Source organism: Vespa velutina, chromosome 9 (genome assembly GCF_912470025.1).
Source record: "Vespa velutina chromosome 9, iVesVel2.1, whole genome shotgun sequence".
NCBI lineage: Eukaryota > Metazoa > Arthropoda > Insecta > Hymenoptera > Vespidae > Vespa > Vespa velutina.
In genome coordinates this window covers 8,407,432-8,428,539 of record NC_062196.1, presented here as the reverse complement: position 1 = coordinate 8,428,539, position 21,108 = coordinate 8,407,432, and the positions used below count along the sequence as shown (strand labels likewise).

The 21,108-nt window shown below is 37.7% G+C and overlaps 1 protein-coding gene across 2 annotated transcripts; it reads right to left on the bottom strand.

Moving 5' to 3' along the window:
- Window positions 1-5,591: 5,591 nt before the first annotated feature.
- LOC124951780 (voltage-dependent calcium channel subunit alpha-2/delta-3) lies at window positions 5,592-21,016 on the bottom strand. 2 transcript variants are annotated; one of them, XM_047500663.1, is made up of 24 exons: window positions 19,452-21,016; window positions 17,860-17,941; window positions 14,284-14,394; window positions 13,382-13,604; window positions 13,042-13,173; window positions 12,293-12,898; window positions 12,087-12,223; window positions 11,939-12,019; window positions 11,787-11,867; window positions 11,637-11,711; window positions 11,549-11,563; window positions 11,371-11,478; window positions 11,225-11,296; window positions 10,924-11,065; window positions 10,618-10,839; window positions 10,442-10,538; window positions 9,819-9,851; window positions 8,989-9,093; window positions 8,802-8,914; window positions 8,579-8,715; window positions 8,331-8,503; window positions 8,043-8,254; window positions 7,600-7,942; window positions 5,592-7,517 (listed from the first exon to the last, which is right to left on the bottom strand). In XM_047500663.1, the coding sequence occupies exons 1-24, from the start codon at window positions 19,547-19,549 to the stop codon at window positions 7,229-7,231; spliced, it is 3,687 nt and encodes a 1,228-aa protein (XP_047356619.1). In that variant the 5' UTR covers window positions 19,550-21,016; the 3' UTR covers window positions 5,592-7,228. The 2 variants fall into 2 exon arrangements, with proteins under 2 accessions (XP_047356619.1, XP_047356620.1); XM_047500664.1 differs by lacking the exon at window positions 9,819-9,851 and having other exon boundaries at window positions 19,452-21,014.
- Between the last annotated feature and the right edge of the window lie 92 nt (window positions 21,017-21,108).

The window sequence follows — 21,108 nt, the reverse complement described above, 5'->3', positions numbered from 1 at the left end:
CGTGTTAAAAAATATACCTTTGATGGTTCGTCTTATTGTTTATTATCATTAGGACCACTGGAAAAAGAAGCTTGATATTATTGTGTATAATCGAGAGGATAACCGTATGTGGAAGCGAGACGCCATTATTGTCATCGCGATGTCTTCTTCGTGCAAGCTTGACGAATGTGTTCGTATTCTCTCTCTCTCTCTCTCTCTCTCTCTCTCTCTTTCTTTTACTTTCTTTCTTTTCTTTTTTCTTTATTTTCTTTTCTTTCTTTCCCTTTTAATAGTTTCTCACTCGTTCATAAACAATTACGTTCAATAGAACGTAAAACCCTCGCGCTTCCCTTTCACCCCTCACCACGAACTTTCGTTCACAGTTCATTCAATCGGTTAGATCATTAAAAAGATTATCGATAGATCAATAAAAAAAAAAAATAAGATAAAATAAAATAATATTAATAATAATAATAATAATAATAATAATAATAATAATAATAATAATAATAATAGTAGTAGTAGTAATAGTAGTAGTAGTAGTAGTAGTAGTAGTAGTAGTAGTAGTAGTAATAGTAGTGGTAATAGTAGTAATGAAACACGATCGCGTCGAATGAGCTGAGAGAAAAAATCGGGGAGATTTGTGAGATCTACGTGTCTGAACCCTTTCTACGCTTGCGGAATATGAAGACTCGTCTAGCAAAATTTATTTTTGCACTTTGCCGTGCTCTAAAACCTTCTTCTTTATTTTTTCTCTTTCTCTCTTTCTTCTTTTTCCCTTCTTTTTTTTTTCTTTTTTTTTTTTCTTTTATTTCTTCAATGAATCGGCACTGTTTACGATTATCAAGTATAATTGATAAGTGTATATACTATATCTATAAGTATGTAATGTATATCTTTTCAAAATAGACACCGAAAGAACTCTGTATTATTCTAGATAAACGCTATCGTAAAAAGACGAAGAAAAATTTAAGCCGCAAAAAGGGTTTCGACGTTTTTCCATCCAGTTCCTCTTGTTCTTCCTTTTTTGTTTTTTATTTTTACTTTTTTTCTTCAATTTCCTGGCCCCTCGACACAATCTCTCACTCTCTCTCTCTCTCTCTCTCTCTCCCTCTCTTACTCCCTCCTTTCTATTCTTTCCTGAGGCGCACACACGCACGCATACACACACAACGAACAAACATTTCTTCCTCTTGCATTCATCCCTTCCGTAATACTGAAATGAAATTTATCCTCGAGTTACGAGAAGTCCCTTTACAATATATTGTCTGTGATCGTATAACAAAGATCATTTCTTGTCTCTATTACGTACATGTATATATATATAATATATATAATATATATATATATATATATATATATATATACATGTATGTATATCAAAACATTATATTTTATATAGCCAACATCGTTATATTCAGCATCGAAGTTGGCACGCAACGAGCATCATCGAATTGCCATTTTGTTATTTTTTCTTCTTTTTTATTTTATTTTATTTTTTTTTTTAATTTTTTTCTTATGATTCTTCTCTTTATGATTTTTCCCTCCTCTTTTGTGTTAATACATTTATTATATATATATATATATATATATATATATATATATATATATATCCGTACTATATCGTAAGTTTGGATTTTAATATTTTACAGAACTTAATCTTAATAATGGATATTATTATCATCACATCTCCGTCGTCAACTGTCCTCGCAATGAATTGTTTTATTTCTTTTTACTCACCATTTTATTATTATTATTATTATTATTATTATTATTATTATTATTATTATTATTATTATTATTATTATCTTTATTATTATTATTATCATTATTAGTATTAGTAGTTAGTAATGTTATCAGATATAATCTTTATTAATAATATTATTATTGTTGTTGTTATTATTATTATTATTATTATTATTATTATTATTATTATTATTATTATTATTATTATTATTATTAATTTTTAACATTAGTATTATTATTATTATCATCATCAACGTCGTTTTCGTCGTCGCCGTCGTCTGTCCCTTTCTTTCTCACTGTCTCTCTCTCTCTCTCTCTCTCTCTCTCTTTATAATAAGTACAATATAATTAACATAATTGTATTTAATATTTATTCTATAGACAGGACACTCTCTCTCTCTCTCTCTTTCTCTCTCTCTCTCTCTCTCTCTCTCTCCCTCTCTTTCTCTCTAAAGCTAAAAACTAGCGGAGCTCACCGCGACGTTTACCAACGACCGAAAGAGCTTTGGTTCCGAATCGAGGATCGTTTTAGAGGGTGGAGGGTGGTGGTGAAAGATCGAAGAGGTAGCTTTGAACCTACCACGGATCGATGCACGAAACGACCAACGAGAACGGAAATAGGGCGAGGCTGAACCTGGAAAGATTATGCATTACCATGATATATACCTTCTGTTAAATAGATTAGAATATAATCGAAGAAAGTACTAATACAGAAATGGGGGCGGGAGAGGGAAGAAGTGCTAAATAATTTCCTCACACCTTCTTCGAGTTAACGTCTCGTTTGATTTTTTTTCCTTTTTTTTTTCTTTTCTTTTCTTTTTTTGCGTCGATCTCGCGATAATACGATTCGCAACGTGCATCGAACGATCGTAATTCGAGAATAAATCTTTTTGGAAAAGTTCGTGTTTTCTTCTCTTCCTTTTCTTTCTTCCTTTTTTTTTTGGTTGTTTTTTTTTTTCTTAAACAATAAAATAAAACTAATGTACACGTATATCTCGGTTCATTATTATCGTAACGCATGTATGTACGTACATCTTCTGATCTCTATAATATATATATATATATTTTTTTTTTTTGTTCTTTTTTTTTCTTTTTTTTTTTTACATTACCATGTTACACATAAGCGAAGGGTATTCCAAGTGCCAACACGTTAGATAAAAAAGATCTCGGTATAAAATATTGCAGCTTGAGTATTATCAAGCCACGACATAGACTATTTTCCAATATCGGAATTAAATGCCGGAATATTATCGATCAAAAATGGAAGCGTTCGTGTGCGTTTAATCGTACGGTTAATATATATGTATGTATGTATGTATGTATGTATGTATGTACGTATGTATGTATGTATGTAATAATACTAATTCGTCAATGCGGATCAATAATTTATCGTCTTTAATTCAACCCTTAAAAAAGTCAAAGTCTTGATAAATCGTGTTTTCATGAATGGAACACCCTAAACTTTTACTACGATTCGCAATTAATAATAGCTAATAATGAAAGAAAAAAGAAAAAGGAAAAAGAAATAGAAATGGATCGATGGAACTCTGGTATACTATTGCCTATTTATAGATCCTACGATCGGACTGTCCCACTTTTTTTCTTCTTCTTTTTCTTCTTTTCTTTTCTTTCGACGATGTAATATTTTCTATAGTAAAGCAGATTGAAAGTTCTTCCTTTTCTTTTTCAGAAGGCCATTTCCATCGAATAAGAAGTTTCTGTATTTATTATCTCGTTATTATTATATCATCGTAATATATTATAGTTTTTAACGCCTTCGATAACTAACGTGTACGTCTTTTTTGCGCGCGTATTTGTATATGTATGTGTGTATGTGTGTGTGTGTGTGTGTGCGTGTGCGCGTGTGTGTATGTATCGTGTTCTTTCTATCTTTTTTCTCTCTTTTTTTTTCTTTTTTTTTTTCTTTTTACAGCATTTTTAACAGTACGGTCGTGTATACAAGCAAAGGCACACTTCAAGGACAACGCAGACGAATCTCGAGAATATTCTTCCTATCTCTATTTCACCCTCTCTCTCTCTCTCTCTCTCTCTCTCTCTTTCGTCGGTTTCGAGCTGTAATATACCAGAGTTCTAACGAAGAAAAGAAGAATCGATCTAATATGAGAAGAAACGATATGGATTTGATTTGAAATGATTTTAACAAGGATATTGTACAACATTATAGACATTGGGGACCTCCTCCTCCGTTGACGATCAAATAGTCAAAATTTCATTCGGACACCTCTTTCGTTTCACGAAAGTATGTATCACGCTCGCGAAAATTTCTTGACTTTTCTTTCTTTTTATTTTTTTATTCGTTTGTTCGTTCGTTAAAGCTAATCAACATCGATTTGACTCGCAATGCCGTCGGATAAGCGTTACAACATTAACAATGGCTCGACGGTACACTCGTTGCAAGCCAAATCTTCCGATATATCGAGCCTTACCACAACCCATTTCATACTCATTTACATTATTATTTTCTACTCTTTTATTCTTTTTCATTTCCTTTATTATGATTATTATTGTTATTATTATTATTATTATTATTATTATTATTATTATTATGTTTCTTTTTTGTTTATTTCGTTTATCTCTTTTGTCTTTTAATATCTACGAATGATCACGAATCCGTAGATGGGTCGCAATTTCGTAATGTTTTCGATCAAGCGTGATAGGATCGACGATCGATCGTCGGACGAAAAACAATAACAATTTTAACGTAAAATGTACACTATATATATGTACGTATGTAATATTATGTTTATTTATATGCGACGAGCACGACGATCGATCTCTAGCGAGATCATTTAAACTATACAATTACGCACCTTGTCTATTCGTTCGTTAGGAGAGTGGAAAGGAAGGCTGTCCAAAAGAAAAGAAAAGAAAAGAAAAGAAAAAAAAGGAGTGAAAATGTGAACAGAAAAAAAAAAGAAAACAAACATACAAAAATAAAAAAGAAAGAAATAAATCACAACGTAAATCTAAAAAAAAAAAAAAAAAAAAAAAAAAAAAAAAAAAAAAAAAAAAAAAAATCAACGGAACTCTCGTTCGAAGCTTCAAAATGGTCTTTTATTTTATTTTATTTTATTTTTTTTTTTTTTATTTTTTTTATTTTTTTTTATTATATTCAGAAGGTCGAAGTCGATAAGAACGTGTCCAAATAAGAGGAACAAGGACAACGTTATTTTCTCGACACAGCGAAGATCATCTTCCTCTCTTGTTTGTTTATACCCGTTTTCTCGTAATCACGTGATTCCTCGAAAGAGAGTCCTCTCGTCGTTCGTCGAACGAATTATTTACGGGACGAACGTTCAAAGACGCAAAACAAAAACACATAAGGCGATCGTACGACAATTCTCAACGTTCATCGTGTTGGTATCATCAGTGAAATTTCGCACGTATTTATGTAAGTAAGTAATTAAGTAAGTAGATAAGTACTTGTTATAGCGGATGTGGATTCGAGAGGAAGTTAAGGCGAGAAAGAAAGGATTACACAAGTAGCGATGTTCGATAAAGGTGGAGAGAAGAATAAATGACGCGCACGTCTAACTCTTCTAATATCCTTTTAAAAATACACTCTTCCTACGTTCGCATCGTAACGTTCGTTATAGTTCCATAACGATTAGGTCGAAATGTTTGCTATCTCTCTCTCTCTCTCTCTCTCTCTCTCTCTCTCTCTCTCTCTCTCTCTCACCGATTTCTTATTACTTCTTTTCTTGTTTCGTTATTTTCTTCTCCTTCTTCTTCATTTTCCTTTTCTTCTTCTTCTTTCGTTTCATTATTTTCTTAATATATACCTTTTTCATCTTTCCCTCAAGTATTTAGTATTATCCATGTATATATAGCTATATGTATATATGTATGTGTATATGTATATATAATATATCCTTTATAGTCGATTTTTATCATTAATATACAAATACTGGAAGACGTGGTGGCGCCCGAAGGGGGCCGTTTAAAAGATTATTTTTTTCTTTTTTTTTTCTTTTTTTTTTTCTTTTTTTCTTTTTTTCTTTTTATCTAATATGTTCAAGTGCCATCGTTGCTTGGAGCAACGATGAGCCCTCCCTCAATAGATGGACCGTAAAACTTTGATCGGTCCGCTATACACGTAAATTATATAATATACGAACGCGAAGACGATCAGGTCTCACGTTCGTTAATCTCGTGAACGGTCCCTCTGTAAGGTCTCGCGTTTATCATCAATGTACCGGAAGTTCGAGATAGTTTACAACGAATTTACGAGGAAACTTTGTAACAACTCGATTTAACATTTATTATTTCGTCCTGACTCCGAATCTCGTCGCACATTAACGCTAATCATTTTCATATTCGCATTTTCGCACGTGTAAAAAAATCGAGTGGCTCGATATATATCTAAGTAATCATTGATCGAATTCGATATTCGACGCGAAAGATAATTCGTCGAATCGGTTTGCAACATGCTTTTTTTGCATTTTCCAACGTTGAGTTGTTCTTTTTTTTCTTTCTTCTTTTTTTTTCTTTTTTTTTTTTTTTACACGTAAGAGTGAGCTTTAAATCGCATAACGAGTGCAGTTTTATTTTCTTTCATTTTTTTCTTCTTTTTGTAATTCTTTTCTTTTCATTTTCTTCTTTTTTTTTTTTTTTTTGATATTTTCGTAACCTTTTTTTCTTTTTTTTATCTTTTTTTTTTTTTTTTTTTTTTTTTTTTTTTTTTTTAATTTTTTATTCCCCTTCAAAGTAAAACTTCATTTTCACGCGACAAGGCTTTAATGGTCGGAAATCATTCAAACCGATTCGATGTTCTTTCATTAAGACAGATCGCTTTCAAGTTGTAGTATCTCATTTCTGAAGGAAAAGATTTATGGATGTACCATAGTTAAGTAAATACATCGACTGTCGTAACAATTATTTTTTAGGGACGGAACCAGAGACATGAAATAAATCGTCCTCGCGACTCTTCGTTAGAAAAAGAAATTCGTAGATCGTAAAAGATTTTCTGACCAGAAAAGAAAAAGAAAAAAACTATATAACGTGGAAGCCTTGATCGTATGTCAGATCGATCGCATACATATCATTTGTTTGCATATTACTCTTTTGCCAATTCTTGACTTTACATCCGATATCTTTAATCTAGAAATGAGAGACGATTTAAAGAAAAAAAAAACTCGAGTTAGAAAAACGTGCAAAAGCTTCGAATAGATCGGAAGTAATAGAGAGAAATCGTTATTCGTGCGACGACGGATTCGATACGAGAGAGAGAAAGAGCCAGAGACGAAAAAAGGATTTTTGAAGGAAAAAAGGCAGAGTAGACCGCTCGTATATAACTTGCTTAGACAACCATATTTTTTTTCTTTTTTTTTTTTTTGGTTTTTTTTCTTTTTCTTTTTCTTAAGTAGAAAGGGGCAAACGCTAGATCCGTTTAGAAAGGTCAATTCGTAAATGCGTACGCGCCTTATAATAGCGTGTGCGTGCGTGTTCGCTTGCGAGTGGATCACCGTTAACGAGTGGAGAGTCACGCCAACCTGACGACGAAGACGGTTAACAGAAGCACGACCAGGGTGGATCGACTGAATTGCGTTGATGCACCACCGCAAATCTTTATCTCCATTTCCTCCGGATGATAATTTATACACTTTGGCGGCCTTCTCCGATAGAGCCGTTCTCTTCTCGCTGTACACGCTCCTGGTTCAGTCATAGCTTCGATCGGCTCGATGCTGAGTTGTTTGTTACCACAGGGACACAATGTGTCTACCACCAAGAGAATCAAATTCGTGTGATGTATTTTTTGCACGCTGAAAGGCCTGTCGAAAAGTCAATTCGTCATATATTACCAGGATTCATACCTATTTATACGCGATTACATCTAATTACGAAATAACTTACCTTTCGCATCCTGTAACATGGCAATTCGTGAGTTTTCCTTTAAGCGGATTACTTTGGCCGCTGGTATTGAGTCTTTCAGGCTGTAAGATATAAAGATCCGTCTTCTTTTCGCAAGACCTTAATTTGCGCGGTGGAAAATGAGCGGACGTGGCACGAGTAGTCGGTGGTGAAACGGGTATCGGGGGTGCGACTGGTATTTCCGAAAAGTGTTCTTTTCCTGGTACAGATCCAGCGGTTGATTCCGCCGGTGCTATCGACTCCAAATTGTGAAGTTCAGCTAGTTCGTCGGCACCGTTGTTATTGGGATCGGTTTCAACGTCGGTGTCAGAAAATATCAGATCGTCTAGAAAGATCGGGTTATTTTCTATCACGATCGAATTTATTTATCTCAATTATTTATATCGATCGATCTATCGACTAACGGGCTAACGAATATAATTTACCATCATTTTGCATGGAATGTGCCGCATCCTTGGCAAAGGCCACTACCGTACGCCAAATATCTTGAACGTTGAAGCTCACAAAAAGATTCCAAATGAAATTGCCGATAAGCGCGGTGCCTTTTAAAATAGATGCCGATGTGGTTCTTGGTGCTGACGAACGGTGACTTTCTTGAGGGCTGCATGTTCCCTGATAATCGATAACGGTTACCTTCCTGAAATAATAAATAATATTCGATATTATCGAGAGTCCATAAGTAGAAACTTTGTATTAAATGACAATGAATAAACCTGTATATCCTATCTTGTACCAAGGAATCCATTATGGTACCATCTATCTCGCCGAAAAATTTCCCGGTATGCTCGTGTCTCTCGCTTATAACGATAAATCCACTATTGTCGAGTATGTAACAGTCGAGTTCCTCCGACGCACAGTTCTTTTTGCAGCCAGACATTCCTGTACACTGTGGGAGTTAAAATTGCGAAATAAATTGTCATTGAAGTAAAATCAAAGCGACGGAATAAGGTTGAATGATTACCGTTGAAGTTATGTTAACGAAATGCGACGCCAATGAGGAATGTTGAAATTGCAATCCTACCACTGCAGCCGGAGCTTTATGTCCTTTTCCAATGAAGATAGCGTGTGTCGCGGTAACCAGAGGATTCGGTCTTTCGGCTGGTGAAACAATATTATGCTTATCGGATGAACGAGATTTTTATGTGTGGGTGGTTGGTCAAAAGATTTCGTCGTTTAACACGTACCGGCATCGAATGGAACGCTAAAAACGAAACTTTCTGGCTCTATCGAGTGTTGATCGACGGCACGTTTGTACCAAGACGATTCCATAGCTCTTGCTTGTTGTTCGGGAAACCAACTGAAAAGGAATACTCGACTGACGTAATTCTTGAGCGATCTGACGCAAATAAAATCGTGCGATCATTTACGTACGGCTCCTCTGCGGTCTCATCGCTCTGTTGATGTTCGTGCCAACGAAAAAGTCCGCTTCTAGTTGCGATGAAGCTTCTCGTAACCCCGAATCTACCTTTCCCTTGGCTGTAAAAACAAACGTTTCGCATTAGAAAAGAATTTTATATGATCATATTGAAATTGTCCTTTTGGAGAACACATTGAAAATTATTTATTGATCAAAGTCGAAGTATTATAAGAGAATTACGAAAAGAAAAAGGAAAAATAAAAAAAATCATCTATCTCACGTTGCGGTCACATTTTGTGAACACCCTCCCCCTCTCACACGTCTTATCACATTTAATTTAATCGAGACGATCCTTCGATACAATATTAAACTCATACCTTTATTTTTTTTTTTTTTTTTTTTTTTTTTTTTTTTTTTTTTTTTTTTTTTTTTTTTTTATTACTTTTCAGACCGTATAGGCTCGTCAGAAAATTCTCTAGGTCTTGATCGATTAGTTTTATACTCAAATAATATTACATAGGGTGTATAAAAAAGAAAAGAGAAGTACGCATCACCGTTTTACCATGTAATTTTCCTTTTGTCGACAACTTGTTAGAATCAAGTACAACTTTTTAGACATTTTTATGCACCCTATATATCGAGTTGCATCGAAGAGCTTTCAAAGGTTTATCCCTTAAATCGAAATAGTATATTGATCGTCGTATAGAGAGCTCGTCGACGTTAAATTCGACGCAAAGGTGGAACAATAGCAGGTAATTATACACCAGCTAAGAACTTATTATGTTGCAGCGTAGACGAACGCATTTAGACAAATAATTGTGCATAATGGATTTTTGCAAATTACCTGTGCAGTAGAGCCATCAGTATGGCAATAGGGCTAGCGGTGGAGACACACAATAATAAAATGTAATAAAAATATATGCAATGAAATATAAGGTCTTGTAAAATGAAAAAGAGCGAACGTTGGCGCAGAGTGCATAATTTTCTAACTACGTGGAAAACGTGGAAACGCGAAATATCCGTACTCATATGTAATGCAAATTAAGTTGAATTTTTTTTTTTCTTCCTTCTTTCCTTTTCCTTTTCTCTTTCGTTTCGTTTTCATCGTGTACCATTGTCCACTTTTGGCACCCGACGCAGTACTTTTATCACGCTTCCACGTTTTTCTTTCAACCAACGGTGCCTTCCGCCGTCCCCGTCGCAATTATGCGAGACAACCTGTCACGGGCAGAATTAAGAGTGCGACGCAAGGATAATTTTCAATAAAACTTTGCAATAAAGAGCTCGACACTCTCGTGACATTCTCGTAACGGTGCGTGAATTAATAAGTACAATAATCGCGTGCTTTGTGCATTTTGTGAGGTGCTCGAGACATTACTAAACGTTCGTTGCGCGTATGTGAAGGATTCACACGTGCTTTTCTATAATCCTCCTTTTGTCCTCCTTTACGTGGATCGACTTACTTACTTTGGATTCTCTTCTTTGTGCATCGAACTTCTTCTTTTATCAAACCCATCCGTTACCAATGCGTCCAAAACTAAAGACTGAAGTAATCTCTTATCACCTGAAAGCAAAAGTCAATAGGTATCAGAATACACGTTGCTGATTCGAATAAATTCTTATACCTCTGGTATTACACTTACAATAATAAGCGTCCTTGTCCGGCTTGCTCGCCTGTTTATGGTGCGAGCTTGGACTCCTTGGTCTCAAGGACATCCACTTCCACCCGGGTTTTCGCGTGCGTGATAAAAAGTGCAAAACGCGTTCCTCCGGGGAAGAGAACAACTTGTCCGATGCCGAATTATATTCACAGTACACCCAATCTGGATGTACTTTCCAATTATTACCTTTAAAGTATTCCGTCACTGAAAAAGATTTGAACGAACCAAATCGGTAACGTCAAACAAGTATCCGAATAATAAGATGTATGTAGGTAAGTACAAATTTACCATCGACTATCGTGTGCTTGATCTCTTGTTCGGCAAGGAGTTCGAACATGCCATACCCTTCGGGTAAAGCCAAACCTAATGAAAACGGCGTACCCTCGATCGGCTTGTAAAAATAATTGTGTCGTCTGATAGTCACTCTTTTCTGAAATTTGCATTTGTTTTTTTGTGGTTAGTATTTTATTTCCTTTTCTTTCTCTCTCTCTCTCTCTCTCTCTCTCTCTCTCTCTCTCTCTCTCTCTCTCTCTCTCTCTCTCGTTACGTAAACACATACGACAGTACGAGAGTAGCAAGCAAAATTTACCATGTCATCGTAATGAATTTTCACAGCAAAGCCGGTCTCCCCTTCCTTCTGATCGATCATATCGTGCCTCAACTGTGAAAAGAATTTAATTTATGATTCAATATAGTATAGATAAAACGGATTCCTCGTCGTCTTTTATCACTTACATCTAAAAGAAGAGAATTGTTCAAAGAGTGCGAGGGTCCGTCGTATTCGGCTAGTTCGACTTCCGATAGGTCTACGCTTATATACGTAGGTTTCAGTGTCTCCTCGTACTATATCGCAAACATGAATGTTAAATTAGATAATTGATCGAAGAACGTCTCATCCGTTATTTATACTCACATCTGCATTTCCTGGCTGCATTAGTGTTGTAACAAACGTATGTAAGTATCCGATGAAAAGAATATCCTCTATCACGCGATTTACTTACCAACGGACGCAGATCCGGATGATACAAGACACGGCCATTATTGTCGACAATAAAGGAGTATCCATTGACTCCCAACTGAAAAAGTGATCGATCGATCAAATATCCTTATAATGTTAAGAAATAAGCAAAGATATGTATAATAATAAATACTTTGGAAGGTGGGACGAGTTTTTGAATTTCTTCGACGGGAACGTCGGTACCAACGACCCCCAATAAATTAGCCCTTTTCAACTGAAATACATCGAAGAATATGTATTAAGATAAAACTGTCGATAAGTAAATAATCAAATTTTAATACGTACCGTATGATTTCGACGATCCAAAATCGGAGCAGTGACGGACGTCATCAGCTGTCCACGATTTTCCCTGCCGTATCTACCGCTCTAAAAATAAAATCGACGTACACGACGTTATGTCGTATTGCTAATACAACGTCGATATATACTTTACCTTTCCACCGATGTAAGCCGGACTCCAATGTATAGGATGATCGTGCTGATAAAGGACCATAGGTCGGGCGAGTACCTTTACATATTCGAAAACTTTACTTTTAATCTCCTCCGGCTTGGTAATTCTCGCATAATACCCTGTAAATTGGAATGATCGATTTACACGATCAGTTTATATATATGTTTAATAAAAGAAATGATTTATACCTTTGTTGTTGCATGCCATGTCAAAGAGTTCCGGACTCTTGTCACCGCCAACGAGGTAAGTAAATAATCTGACTGGCATGTGCGGCCAGTTATACCTTTTGATCACTTCCTTTGGAGGACCTTCGTTGTCAGTCGTTATCAAGATTATCGCCTGATTACATTGACTACCCTGACTGGTTCTGTTGTACTTTTGAAGTATTTCAAAGGCCGTACTCAAGGCCGCCGATATATTCTTTGTCGTTTCCTCGCGTTTCAATGTATTCGTTGCGAGCTTGAGCTCGTGTATGTTCTCTGGCGAGGCCTGGGCTAAGCTGTCCTTGAAACACTGTACGATTTCCTCGGCCGTTTCGCCATATCGGTAAACGTTCACGTAATCGTCGGGACCTAACGTATCCAATATCGCCTTTGTAGTGGCGCTTATTAATCGTTGATTCCTCTCGCTATCGTATCCCATGGTGTCTATTAAAATTGCCAAATCTTTTGGACTGTTCGCAGCACCGACGAACCAATTAGAAGTCCTGAAGTCGTACACGTCGCGATAAACACGATTCGAGGAAACTGACGGTGACTTGTTCGTGCCAAATTCCATCGGTGGCCACGTTATGGCTAAAGAAAAAAAGAAAAAAAGAAAAAATAATATACCAACTCCGATTCCAAGTAAAATGGTGATTTTAATAACTCGTTAGCAGTCGAGTCGGTCTGACAAAATTTCAACGTTATTATGAAGATAACGAGGGACGTGCATTTACCAGGAAAGCGTCTTAAAAATCCCGAGGTAGCGCCGTAGTACTGCCAAGATAACGAAGGATCGCTTTCGTAATTATTGACGAAAAGAGGATCCAAGTATTCGCTCCATTGAATGCCCGCAGCAACGTCGCTTTCTGTAATGACATTTCGAACAGCGTTAAAAGGATTGCGAAGTAAGGAATACTCTCTCGAGAAGTTAAAGTGGCTTCGAAAGAACGAACGGAAACTCCAGATGCGACATACTTTCCCAAAGTATTTATTTCGATTTATTTTAGTATAAATAAATGTCGTCCGAATTTGTATTTGTAAACTTTTGTATACCGATTATTTGCGATAACGTACCTGTCTCTTGTATTCCAGCTGGCATGAGAACCGACGATAAACTGACATTGACTGCTAGCCGATCGAAATGACGATTCATGCTTAGATATACTTCACGAGAATCGGAGGAACCTTTGCCATCTCCCATAAAAAGATTCGAACGATGGGAAGAATGATATTTAGGTGACACGTTACCGTCTCTTGGCGCAGAAACTGCGGCCTGTTCGGCACTTTCCATTAGCCTCTGCGACATTCGAGAAAATAATTAAAGATCGCTGATACACAATGATAAACCGACTATACGGATTTTCTTATCTACATTAGTGATCGTTCAAGAACGTTAATCGATTAAAGGTCCATATATATATATATATATGTATATATATATATGTATATGTATATATGTATATATATATATATATATGTGTGTGTGTGTGTGTAATACATGAAAGAGAAAGCATCATTTGCACACCATAATCCTGGAATTAATTAAAAAGAGATCAATGGAACAGGATAATGCTTGGGCTTAATTATTCGGGCATCTTCTTCGTTGGTAAGTAAGTAAAGTACTTTGCTCGTTGTAAGATAATGAGAGAGATAGAGAGATAGACCATATCGTTTAACCGGCGACGGTTAAAGTGTAAGTGCAAATGGTAGGTATAGCGTAATAGGAGTGCAAGTGGTGGGAGAGACGTGCGCCAAGCCTAGTCTCGTCAACCAGTCAGGTACTTCCCTTCAACGTGATAGGATTCGTATCGACGTCAATTACTTTATCCATGCTAGTTCGTCGATTCCTCCGAATAAATTGTAAGAGCATTAAAACGAGCCATGCGAGATCGGGGATTGCGAATAAATATTATGAAGAAATTTATATCATCTATCTATCTATTGATTATATATTTTATTTGACTTTTACTACTCACCATTACAGCGTTCATTTTAAAGTCCATCATATTTTTAACTTCAGCAGCCATTTCTCTTACCAGTACCAAGCCGTCCCTTTTTATAAGATTCGCCTCGACTTTGTAATAATTCTGTGGAAATAGAAAAATAACGATAACTCACGAATATAATCGTGATAAGGGCGGAGGATGGGAAAGGTGGAATGAGGAGAAAGAAGAAAGTGTAGAAAAAGATCAGGGACGTGGACGATGTCCTTTTGATTTCTAAACGTTGTTCAATTATTAGGGTAAATGCTCAATGAAAAGTAGTTTCCCCGTCCACTCGGTATTGGTCGTACGTAGTCGGCACTAATCGGCACGTCGTTAGTGGGTGAAAATAAACGTCGATACGCGCGTCGATCGTCGGTATTATTATTCTCGTCGGTTTAATCGACACGCAAAGTGCCAATTGGCCTTGACGTTGATAGCGCATTTACCGCTACAGACCGTCTACTACGTCGGTTCTTGCATTATACACACCGAAATGGGAATAACGTTCGAATTGTTCGTCGATCGGCCGTTTAATGACACACCCCACGACTGAGTCGTCTATGATACGTGCTTATGAACTTATTGTTAGACGAATTATTTCCTTCTAATTGCGATCATCATTCAGAAAAAAAAAGAAAAGAAAAGAAAAGAAAAAGATCGTTTCGCCGTGTTCGTATTATCACATTGCGATTGTATGTTATCGGAAGGGTAAACGAGCGTCGAGAGGAAATGGAGAGGAGTGTTAGCTGAGAAGAAGTTGGGTGAATGGAAGGAGGGGACGGTGATGCCAGGGGCGTAAGGCAGAAAAAGAAACGAAAAGGAGGATAATGGACAGGATGGATCGAGCGTAAAAAACCGAGCGACCGAGCGAGCTTTCTTATCTGTGGAAAAGTAGAAAAGAGAGAGAGAGAGAGAGAGAGAGAGAGAGAGAGAGAGAGAGAGGCAGAGACCCTTTTTATTTTCTCTTGATATTCGTGCGAAATAAAACACAAGCGGTTGTGTGACGAATAACTTTTAATGACCTTTCTTTATTTCGTACGTATTTACGTAGGTGTCGACAAAATATCTACATCATTGATTCATTTTTCTAAATTCCAATTAACCAAAAATAATAAACGAAAGAGAAAATTGCATTATATCGTTAAATCGTTAAAAGCGTTTATTTTGAGATATGTACAAAGTTCGTCGATCGAGGAAAAATATTTTTATCATCGAGGTTTAATCTTAAAAATATGAAGGGTAATGCCTCGTATCGACCCTTTCTCATTTAGTTTCCCTCTTCGCTCGATATTGCCACGTAATCGTTCTATTATTTCCCAAATAATCGAACAACATCTAAAAACGAGCATTCTCGAAGAATAACCATTATAAATCATTTAACAATTTCTATTCTTACGACGAAGACGTACAACGCTCGTTTATTCTCTTTAGATTTCTTCGTACGTACAAACATAGAAAGTAAACATTAATATTTATCTTTATGCATATAAATGTATTCATATAATCCGTACTGTAACTATGTCGAATTAAAAATGTTATCTCTCAATTGCGAGAGCAACAGGTAAATTTAAAAGGCTCCCATTCGAGTGCTCCTCCTTATATGCTTTCGATATATCGTAACGACGCGTATACGTACATACGTACGTAGCTGTGTGTATGTATATACGTATACTCGGCAAGCGCGCGCGCGCGCGCGCGTGTGCGTGCATATATATGTATATATATATATATATAGATTTACGTACAAACAAAAGACTCTGTTTCTTCCGCGAATTTTGAGAAAGAAGAAGCGCATGATATATATTCCATAGGACGCTTTTGTAATGCAACGCGAGAAGAAAATATATCATTGTATTTTTCTTCGAATGAATTACGTCGTATAGAAGAGAAAAAAGAAGAAGAAAAAGAAGGAAAAAAGAAGAAAAAAAAAAGAAAAGGAAAAGAAAAGAAAAATATTGAACTCGATTTTGTCATTGGTCCGTTATACTTTTATTACGCTCTATGTACGTAAGTAAGTACATACATTGGTTTTTTTACGAGCACGGCTACAGAGATCGATTCTCATCGGAGGAGAAGAAAATGGCGAAGCCGATGACATTCGATAGACGTTCGATTTCGTCGGTGTGCATCCCTCTTTCTCCCTCTCTCTCTCTCTTTCTGTGTATGTGTGTAGGTATGGGTGTATGTGTGTATGCTTCTACCCGAGAGAAACGAGCGAGAATAGTAGTTATACGTATGTACGAGGTGGAAGAAACGTTGGTGGTTGGTGGAGATGGCGATGGCGCCGTAGAAAGGACGAAGAGGGTGAGAAGAGGGTGAGAGAAGGGAACCAGCACGATTCGACGCTCGTACTTTTCGCGCGTTGTCGTATCAGCGACAGGGGATTCGAAGTTCGCGTATTATCGATCAGCGTGTCGCGTCCGTTTACTCGCTGCGACTACGAGCAGAGAGAGAGAGAGAGAGAGAGAGAGAGAGAGAGAGATGGAGACGCCTATGTATACGTACATTCTACGTTCAACCACGTTCAACCACGTTCAACCACGTTCAAGCTCGTACAACTTCGAACTCAAGAGCCACCTGCAAAAGGGCCCCCCTTTTAAACGAACCTTTTCATACCGACGCTCTCAAACTCTTCGCGGTCTTTATTTTAGCCTCCTCCCTCCTCTCCTCCCCTTTCGTTTTCTCCCTAGCTTTCTACTTCTCTCATTCATTTATTCTCGCCTCTGGATAACTATATAGCTCGTTTATTTTTCAGAAATACTTTTCAATTTCGTTTATCTCGGTCGTACGATCTTTTTAAATTTATAAATTCCTGGCCTTGCTCGACAATACGGATATCGTTTTTAATCGATAATTGATAGACGAATAAAATTCCTAATCTTTTGTCGTCGAATCGCGACGACTTCTCTTTATCTCTCGGCGTTCGTTAAAATAATAAAGAGAGGGAAAAAACAAAAAAAAAGAAAAAGAGAAAAGGAATCGAAAAAGAAAAGAAGAAAAAACAAAACAAAGGCGAAATACATCAGGGCATATGCAGGCCAAACGACAGCAGAGGTTTAATAACGTAATTAATGATGCACGCTGCTCCAATCACGAAGAGAAACACGCAGTCCATTAAGGTCCCTCGCGAGTAACGGGTTGCCGACGTTCTTTTTTTTCCTGTTTTTTTTTTTTTTTTTTCTTTTTTTTTCTTTTTTTTTCTTTCATTCGGTGGTATATCGAATAGACGTGGGAACTATGTAAAATGCAAGAGCAAGAAGTAAAAAAGCGTGAAAAGCGAGAAAATTCAGTCGACGCGAACGAAAGACGAAGGGAAACAACTGCGGCAACGACGGAACAGCGTCGATGCCAGACACTCTGCTTCTCTTCGTCGTTACCGCTCGTTACCCAGCGTTTCTACCCAGTTTTCTACGTTTTACGTCCTACATTCTTGCATTTTCTATTCTACGAAAGCAATTATACTGGCGTCATATCGTTCTATATATATATGCAGCACGTTTATCGAGAAAAAACATCGTCCACGTAACTCAACCAACTTCTCTTTAACCAACGAAAAAATCATCTTACCTTTTGTATTTCGGTCATTTTGGTCACTTGCTTACCAAATTCCCATAGATCCACTCCAAATTTCAAGGCCCAGTTTTTTACTCTGAAAAAAAAGAAAAAGAAAAAGATAAAGGGAGAATTTGTGAGAACGTTGAAACAAGGTATGTTACTTTTGTCATATGTATGTAAAAATAAAAATAGGAAATAGGAAAAAGAAAAGAAATATTTCAATGCAGACACGTTTCGATTCTCGTTTTAAAGCATAAATTGATATCGTTGGTAGTACGTGACTCGTGTTACTCGTTCGAATCCATCGCAAACGATGGTAGTTCTTCTTCGTATCCAGGTCATTCTCTTGGAAAGTTCATATAATCGAGTTACTAAAAACGTTATCTTAGGTGAAATAACGCAGTAGGTTGAGGAACACGTCGTTGAGAAGAGAATGGCCCAGATTCAAAATGAACGTATTTCGTGGACTGTGAATCTACGAAAACGGGATGACCTGGAAAGGGAAACGTTATGTCATCATTATATCGCCTTGTCTTTTACTATTCTCGTACAATGATATTTCGTTGTGCATAAGAATTTTCTAATAGATATCAAGGATGGTCGCCTTGGACATCGATACTTGTTAATACGATTTACGTGATCCAAGGACGACCTTGAAAAGAAATAGGAGGGAGGGATTAGTTCGAAGAAACTGATTTTCTACATATATATATATATATACAGGAGAGTCAGCGTATCGTAAATTCGATTCGTGGATTGTCGTATTAAAGGTGCCACGTCGTAATACGCGACCCGTTTCTCTCCCTGACGGGAAATAAGAAACAATTTTCGTAGGATCGTGTAGGTTCGTGAAAATGAGACACGATATCAAAAGGAACATTCGGTAGCTCGAGTTATGGCTCCCGAAGGAAGGTTGATGCGCGATGATGCAGATCGAGGTCATAGTTGCATCGAGCTACGCTACGCATGTCCTCTTGGCGCGATCAGATAAAGCGGAAGACGAGTAAGAGAGAGAGAGAGAGAGAGATAGAGAAAGAGAGGGAAGAGAACAAATTGGAGAAATCGACGTCTCTTCGATTTTACAATGGACTCGTCGTTGAGATCGGGTGCCGATGAAAATGGAAGAGAACGAAATCTAAGGAAGAAGTGAAAAGAGAGAAACGAAGGATAGCGAGAAGAGGGTGGTAAAGAAAGGAGGGTAAGTTAGGGAGGGAGAGCGAAGAGCGTCCCGCGTGTCGCAAGTACGCGCCGCGCGTACTACGAGCGACGACCCGTACGCCCACTCGTCCTCTCGACGTACACGAGGATTGTACACGTCCTACGCGCATCAATCCTCTCGCATAACAAGAATAAGACACCCCCCCCCCCCCCACCCAATCTCTTTTTCCTTTTCTCCAATGTCATTTTCTTCTTTTTCTCTTTTTTTTTCTTTCCTTTTCTTTACTATGTTTTTTTTCTTCTTCTTTTTCCTTTACATTTTATTTATCTTATTCTTGTCTTTTTCTTTTTTTATTTCTCTTTACGCTCGCTGTAGGCGCGAACATTCCATGAAAAAAAGAAAAAAAGAAAAAGCATAGAAATAAAAATACGTCAATCATACTCACTCGTTATGGGGTATATCCTCCTCCTGCTGAAAGCTCGAGCCGATGCACAACAGAAACAAGATCCCCGAGCGCACGATCCTGTCGATACGCAGAAACATTATTCCGCCGATTTTGGACAGACCCGACTGTGTTCTCGATTGATTCTCTTCTGCCTTCTCCTCCTCTTCCTCCTCCTCTTCCTCCTCCACCTCTTCCTCTTCCTACCTCTCTCTCTTTCTCTCTCTCTCTCTCTCTCTCTCTCTCTCTCTCTCTCTCTCTCTCTATCTCTATTTCTATCTCTTGGTCGTTTCTCTCGTTCCTTCTATACTATAACCGATATATCTCGATCTAGGGGATAAGACACGTTGCTTCGAGGGTCGAACGAAGAGAGAATTTCACGCGACGAGTCCTCGTAGCAGCGGCAGCGAGTTACGATCGATCGACGCGCACGAAAGAACCATCACCGTACGTAAAACGTTAGCGTATCGTGCGGTGTAAAGTAAGCGAAAAGCGAGCATTATCGTTCACGCTAGATCGTAAGCGCTGGATCGCTCATATTTGATATTATTTTTGATAGGATCGAACAAATTTCTTTCTATCTCCTTTGCCGATCTTCTTGCAAAAGAAAAATTCAGCATCGTTCGTTTATCGCGCGCAAAATTTCGAACGAGATATCCGCTATATGTATATATATGTATGTATGTATATATATATATATATATGTGTGTGTATGTGTGTGTGTGCGTGTGTATATATATATATAGGTATATACTATATATATATATACATATACAAACGTCGGAAATTCGAGAGGAAAATCTTTGGTCGTTTCGCTTCACCTCCAACGCGCACTACCCCTCCTCGAGCGCTCACCACCGTCTACCGAGATCTTCCTGGTCGTGGTAGAGTTGCACTTTAGAATCATTTCAAGCCGAAGGATCCTTCAAAAAGTAAATAGCTGCACCAACTAACTAGTAGGTGCTCCCTTTTAATCGCGATTTCTCGGGCTATCCACGTAATCAGTCGCATTACCGTGCTGTCTTCTTCTTATCCTTTTCTTCCTCTTCTTTCTGGAACGATTACGTTCGAAATGTCATCGAGATGTCATTCGTTCAAATGGACTATTATGAAAGATTAACGAATTATATTGTTCATCGAGGATCTCGAAATGAGGGGAAAAAAAAAAAGAAAAGCACGTCCGCCCTTTGTACACCCGCGAAATATGCGTCAGTCGAGTCGTGCTCTTTGGTCGGTTCAACGGAAGAGGGTGAAGAAGCGTCGAAAGGGTAGATTCGAGATACGTGCTCTTGCGTCGCGAGTTTCGGCGTCTCTCTCGAAGCCGCGGTCCGACGCGTGTAACGCGTTACGCGTACGGAATCTATATTCCGCTCTCCGGAGGAGAGTAAAAGACTGGAAGACGTAGGATGGCCGAGGGGAACGGAACGGAACGGAATGGAACGGAACGGAAGGAAATGGAACGGCACGGAACGGAAAGCGCCACGAGCTCGTGTGCGTCGCGAAAGAGGAAGCGACTTGGCTCGTTCCTCTTCCTTCTCCTCCTCTTCCTCCTCCTCATCCTCATTCTCCTCCTCTTCCTCGCGAACGTACGAGCACCGTTCTCTCTCCTTTTCCCTCTATCTCTCTCTCTCTCTCTCTCTCTCTCTCTGTCTGCCTTTTG

Coding starts and splice junctions, on each gene's coding strand:
- LOC124951780 (XM_047500663.1), bottom strand. CDS start 19,549: ATGTTTCTGCGTATCGACAGGATCGTGCGCTCGGGGATCTTGTTTCTG. Junction 10,539..10,617: donor GGACAAGGACGCTTATTATT/GTAAGTGTAATA, acceptor TTTTGCTTTCAG/GTGATAAGAGATTACTTCAG. Junction 8,915..8,988: donor GATGAGACCGCAGAGGAGCC/GTACGTAAATGA, acceptor ATTCCTTTTCAG/TTGGTTTCCCGAACAACAAG.